General features: G+C 50.5%; 1 protein-coding gene across 1 annotated transcript; it reads right to left on the bottom strand.

The window, feature by feature from the left end:
- Positions 1–550: 550 nt before the first annotated feature.
- On the bottom strand, positions 551–5,438 carry LOC117436282 (endothelin receptor type B-like). Its single transcript, XM_034064050.1, is given in 4 exon segments — positions 551–798; positions 2,037–2,241; positions 2,711–2,823; positions 4,845–5,438. Coding segments are annotated over 4 exon segments (1,071 nt in total). The 5' UTR covers positions 5,358–5,438; the 3' UTR covers positions 551–558.
- Between the last annotated feature and the right edge of the window lie 843 nt (positions 5,439–6,281).

Here is a 6,281-nt window from a genome sequence, read left to right on the forward strand (position 1 = left end):
CCTGAAGCTCCTCAGCTGACAGAGCTGGCCCGATGAGGGTGAGGAGGGTTCGCCCCAATAGGCAGGGGTAAGGCAAAGCAAACCTTTCCAGCAGCGACTTTGTGCAACAGCTCATGAGAGGCGCTTGCTGCAGGGGAAGCTGCGCTTTGCCAGATGGACCCAAAAGACACCTCAACCCAGGTGTGCTCCGCTGAGAGAGGCTCCTGCCCCCTCCGCACGCTGATGCAGCCACGGCGTTAGGGCTGAGCTTTCAGGACCCAGAGACCCTTGCAGCCTTCCCCCGCGGGCACCGCTCAGAAACTCAGAAGCCCTTAAAGGCACCGCACACCCGGCAGCTCCATCCACAGCCGCTGGTATCTGTTGACCACCCTCAGCTACGTTAGCTCATAGAACCATAGAATCACAGAATGGTTTGGATTAGAAGGGACCTTAAAGCTCCTCCATTTCCAAGCCCCTGCCATGGGCAGGGACACCTTCAACTCAAGCAGCTTGCTCCAAGTCCTGTCCAACCTGGCCTTGAACATTGCCAGGGAAGAGGCAGCCACAGCTTCTCTGTGCTCATACATGTCCTTCACAGGCACATGTTCCCTTCAATAGCTCTCCCTCCTCTTTGGAAGATACCAGTTTCTGCCTTCTTGGTTTTCTTACCCGTTTCATGTGGTCATTCAGAGCAGTTCTCATGCCATTTCTCTTGCTCAACATCTCGCATGACATGACGGTGTAGAAGATGCCAGTGCATAACAAGGGGAGGCAGAAATAGAAGCCAAAAAGCCACCAGTCCTTCACATCACGATAGAACTACAGGCAAAGGAAAAAGCATCTGGAAAGTGGGGAAAGGTGGGGAGATAAATGAGGCATGAGATGACCCAGGCCCTGATGGTGATGCTGGCCCAAATCAGACACTTCTGATGTGTGGAAGTGTGTCAGCTCCTGTGCTAAGTGCGCATATCTTCTCGCAAGGCACGTTTTCTCACCTAAAGCAGTAAAGGCTGGTTTACATCTGGCTGATAGTCCCATTTAGCACTCTTGTTGCGAGAACCAGTTGCAAGGAGCTTTTGTGTATAAGGGCTTTCATTCCCTTGCTTGCCCTTAGGTGGTCCTGTGATAAAGGTTACCCATGCAGACTGGTTGTGGAGACCCTTTTTGCCCTGCTGGGGCAGTGAAAAAGGTTCTGAAGCTTCTTGAGATGTATCAGGACCTCCTGATGTGGATGGTTGTCATGGTTTAAAACCAATCCACACAGCTTGCGTGGTTTAAAACCTCACCTCAGTCTCCCATAGTACCACACACCCCTTTTCCCCCCACCTCCCCACTCCCGGAGGGATGGGGAGGAGAACCGAAGGAATGTAACTCCCACGGGTTGAGATAAAAACCAATCCAGTAATTAAGGTATAACACAAATCACTACTGCTACCAATAATAAAAACAATGATAGAGGAAATAAACAAGGAGAGAGAATACGAGACCACCCGCCGAAACAAGCCCAACCCGGAAGAGAGCTAACTCCCGCCCTTCCGGCCAACTTCCAGTAAGCTCCCCAAGCATGACGTGCTATGGTATGGAATACCTCCCCGGCTAGCCTGGGTCTGGCACCGTATCTCTCCCTCCTCCTGGCTTCCCCTCCTCCCTGGCAGAGCATGAGATCAGAAAAGGCCTTGGACAAAGCAAACATTTGAGCAGTAACTCAAAACATACTTGCTATCAGCAACCGTTCTCAGCCCGAAAGTCAAACCACAGCACTGCACCAGCTACCAAGAAGGAGAAAAAATGACTGCTACTGCTGAACCCAGGACAATGGTGAAGACATGATATAGCTTAAGGATGATAAGGTCTGTTTTCTGGCCCCATATTCAAAGCAAGACTGCCCCTTGCCACTGCAGTCCTTTGTCTGATACTGCTCTCCCTGTGCTCACACTGATGGCTGGAAGAAGCCATCTGCAGAAGCATCTGATCCTCTAACCAAGGAGAGAAGTTGCTTCTGTTGCCTGTGTTTCTCTCCCCCTTGCACTGTAGCTGGGGTGCAACAAAGTACATACCATCATGAAGCTGGATTTCTGTTCGGAGGCAAGCATGCACACCCGCAGGTGTTGTTCCCAGTAGCTGAGCTCCACCATGTCGAAGGCTATGGCTTCAGGCACTGCAAGCACGATGGCCACTGCCCAGATCAGCATCACCTCCACTGCCTTCCACATGGGGATTCCTATCCCCTAGATCCGACTCCAGGATGCCACTGCTCAGTACCTGTCCAATGTGGGGAAACACAGCAGGAGTAGATTAGAGTGGGAAAAGTAACTGTCAGGAAGGGGCTGAGAAGGTGCAGATCAGAGTTGTTCCCAAAGGCCCTTCCCTTATGCCTTCCTTCTCCACCCTTGAACCTTCCCTTTCAGTGGAATGGGAAAGATCAGATAAGAGGGCTTGATGGCAGCTATCCTTGGCCAACATCTACTTGCCACGGGGGAGATGCCACCCTTCCCCCCCACCCCAGCAATTGTTCCAGCAGATCATGACCTTCCCCCCAACCTTTTCCAGCAGGATATAAACTGTCACCAGAGTCAGTTCCTGTTGGATTTCAACTCTACATGATAGCACTTTGTGTCCACCTCCCAGGACAAAGCTGCCCTCCACTCCGCCTTTTAGTTACAGAGAGGGTACCTGCTGTAAGTCAAATATGGGTCAGGCTGGGCAGTGCAGCTGTAGAAGTGCTTCTCACCTGTCGATGCTGAGAGCACAAAGGCTGAGGACTGTAATGCCCACTGAAGCCTTTTGGATGAAGGGGACCAGCTTGCACACCTGCACGCCAAAGGGCCAGTCCTTTGCCAAGAGCTGGGGAAGAACCACGGCATTAGCAAACTGCTCAGGAAAGCACGTCCGGCTTTCTGGCTGAGCAGGTGATTACCCACAAGGTGTGAGAAGCCCACAAAGAGCAGCTGAAAGCCCTCTGAGGTTCCCTCACTGGGATTATGCAGTGTGTGCTGTCCAGTGTTTTGTGTTGATCTGGGAACCATTCATTTCCGCAGGGGCTCATTGTGAGGTGTGTTGACAGTTAGACAGAAGGATGGTCCAGACACCAGGACCTGACCCCAGACTCTGAATGGATCTGAATCCTAAAGGCTGCAAGGGGCTTTGGGTTGCAAGGACAGCTTCTTTTGGTTGGCTTTCAAAGCCACTCTTACCATACTCTGGCCCTCTTCCACACTTAGATTCCTTATAGAACACATGCTGGGGCCCCAGGCTGAGCTGGGGCAAGCCGTGGGTGTCAGTGGGGACAAGATGTTCTGAAGGCAGAAGAAATACAGGGCACTCCATCATAGGGGTGAGTGTTGCCTTTGAAAGGTGTGACGACCTGGTTCAGGAACAGCGCGACGGCCCCCCCTTGGGCCCCTCGGTCCAAATGCTCACAGACACCAATGTGGTGGATGGCAAATGGGGTTTATTGAGAGAGAACACGGCGTTATATAGCGTAGGTTTACGATGTCATTTCCATCTGCTTGCATCGTAAAACTGGTATCATCACCTAAACGCTATTGGCTACCTGGAGAGGGGTCTTATCTTTCCATACAGCACGATATCTTCTGGCCGCCAGGCCCTATCTGCCTACAGGTGAGAGTGAGCCTGGGTTCACAACCTGACACGTGGAGCCCACCCCAAGGTTATCCCTACTCAGAACCAAGCTCTTTAGTTTGGCCTTAGCAGCAAGACAAATCAATCAGGAGAATATGTCTGTTTCGAGCTAAAATACCTGTATAGCTTTCAGTCCATTTTCACTTGAAGGGTATTTACTCAGAGTGATTTCAGACCCTCTGACAGCCACATCTGGTTGTTCTCAACTTCCTCCTACTTCAAATTTCTCTGCCTTCTCCCCCAAGCATCCAGCCAGCTCAATCCAGAACTCCTCTGGCACTCTGCTTCCACTTTCAAGGCCAACGTGGAGCTCCATCTCCATCTCACAGCATCCCCTCCAACCCTTCATAGAAATCTATGGCTCCAAAAACTCAAGCAGTGGGCGAGAAAGAGCTGTAATAGCTCAGATGCATCTCACATATATTGTAACACGACTTCTGCTCTATACCGAGGTCTTGTTCAGGTCTACTGCAGAGCTCAGGTTCCCCTGCTTCTATTTTATACCTCTTCTCTCAAGTTTAGGAGGCAGTGCTCCTGCAAGAAGCCCTTGGTTTATAATACAGCTCTCTTCCTTGTTTCAGGAAGAGTCTCCACATTTACCTAAAATAAAAACTGTATTTGCTTGAGGCTGATTAACTGAGCTGTACGTTGAGAGGTGTGCCCAGTGCACAAGAACAAGAATTTTGCTCAGCTAACATTGCGGTGTGATGTCAGAAGAGTGCAAGTGATTCTTTTCTTGTAATTTTAGATGAGACTTAAAAGATCTGGAAGGTTGTATGCTTGTGTGTGTCTGCATAACACAGCTGTAGCTGGGAACACCTCTGCTTTCCCAGGAATGTACTCTGAGATTTTTGTCTGTTTATGTTTTTCTCATCCTTTTGGAGAGCAGAAACACCCTTCCTGCCTCTCTTGCCAAAATGCAATGCAATAAGGAGCAGGCTCATTTTGATGCCTCTGTCCCCAGAGCACAGAGGCAGGTGGGAGCAGATCATAGAATCACAGACTGGTTTGTAATGGAGAGGACCTTAAAGCTCATCCAGCTCCAACCCCTGCCATGGGCAGGGACACCTTCCATTAGAGCAGCTTGCTCCAAGCCCCTGTGTCCAACCTGGCCTTGAACACTGCCAGGGATGGGGCAGCCACAGCTTCTCCGGGCAGCCTCTGCCAGATGCCTCTGCTGCGATTGCCAGGCTGCTGCAGCACTCATGCCACATGGAACCTACGTTATACACATTGATGGGTAGAGCAATGAGGATGTAGAGCAGGTCTCCAAATGCCAAGCTGGCAATGAGGACATTTGGCCCATTCCTCATGCACTTGTTCTTGTAAATGATCCTCAGGAGTGTGGAGTTGCCAATGATCCCCACTATAAAGATGGTGCAGGACACGATGGTGTTGATGTATTTGAAGATGTGTCTGATATCTGTGGGCTTCACACACACAGGCAGCAGAGGTGGCTCAGAGCTGGTGCTCCCAGAGACAATCTCCGAGTGGTTCAATTGCCTGTTATCCTGGAACAGGCTTGGCTGGACCAGGCTGTAAACCTGCTCCTGGCTAAGCACCTCAAAGGGGATGGTGCTCTCCTGGAAAGCCCTTGGGGTCTGACCGTGTGCCCCAGAGAAGAGGCAAGCCAGGAAAATGGCCAGAGTGGCGGGAGCTGGGATTTTTGCCATTGAGGACTGAACATCAAAGCTGGCTGCAAGAGTCCTCATAATGCTTGTGGGATGCCTCTGCATGGGTGTCAATTGGATCTGCAGATGGAGAGAGGGACAACAGAGAGAACAGGATGAGCAAGGGAAGGAGCAATGAGATGAGAATGTCCGTCATCACAATGAGCAGATATAACTCCACATTAGATCCCATCTGGGCAAAGCCAGACCCCTGCATGTGGGAGTCTTTGCTCCTAAAACTAAACATACCTGCTCAGTAAAACAAACTACAAGGAAAACAGTCTTCTATGACTCTTACCCAGTATTTCAGCAGATGAGGGCACTTGCCTTTTCTGAAATCAGCTCCTGCACCTTCTGATCTTGATATTGCTGCTCACATGGCAAATCTGGCTTCTCTTTTATGACCACCCCACACTTCTTGTTCAGTTCTGACTGTCTGAAGGAGCAGTTCTGGGGCACCCGACCTGTCAACACCGGCACATCTGGGCAATTCCACAAACCAATCCCAGGGTGCACAGACCCAGCAGAACTTTTCCTTTCAGTTTGTGTCATGGGAAGTCTGGAGCCACACTAACATCCCTCTCTTCAGCCCAGCCCATGGGCTACCACAGGCCACCTTCCAGTGCAAAGTGGAAAGACCCAGCACAGCCTTGGTGGGAACTGTGATGGGAAAACACTACAAGGGTGTTTCCAGAAACGCCCTGTTGATACCTGACATCTTGCTCCAATTTATGTGCAAGCAGTAGAGCCCCTCCTTCCCCATCATCATCATTGTTAGTTGAACCACTTCCTTTCCAAATCCACTCTGTCCATTCAACTCAATACTCAGGGATATAAATCTCCCTGTGGTGTTTGCAGCTTTGACTGCTGAGCACAGTACCAAGGCTGGAGCACTGCTAAAAATTATCACTAGAGTGGGTTCTGCTTTGTAAATCTCAGCCAGTACCTTCTGGCAGGACTAGCTAAACTGGTGCTCCACAAGCACAGGAG

The sequence above is a fragment of the Melopsittacus undulatus genome, chromosome 6 (genome assembly GCF_012275295.1).
Source record: "Melopsittacus undulatus isolate bMelUnd1 chromosome 6, bMelUnd1.mat.Z, whole genome shotgun sequence".
Classification (NCBI taxonomy): Eukaryota; Metazoa; Chordata; class Aves; order Psittaciformes; family Psittaculidae; genus Melopsittacus; species Melopsittacus undulatus.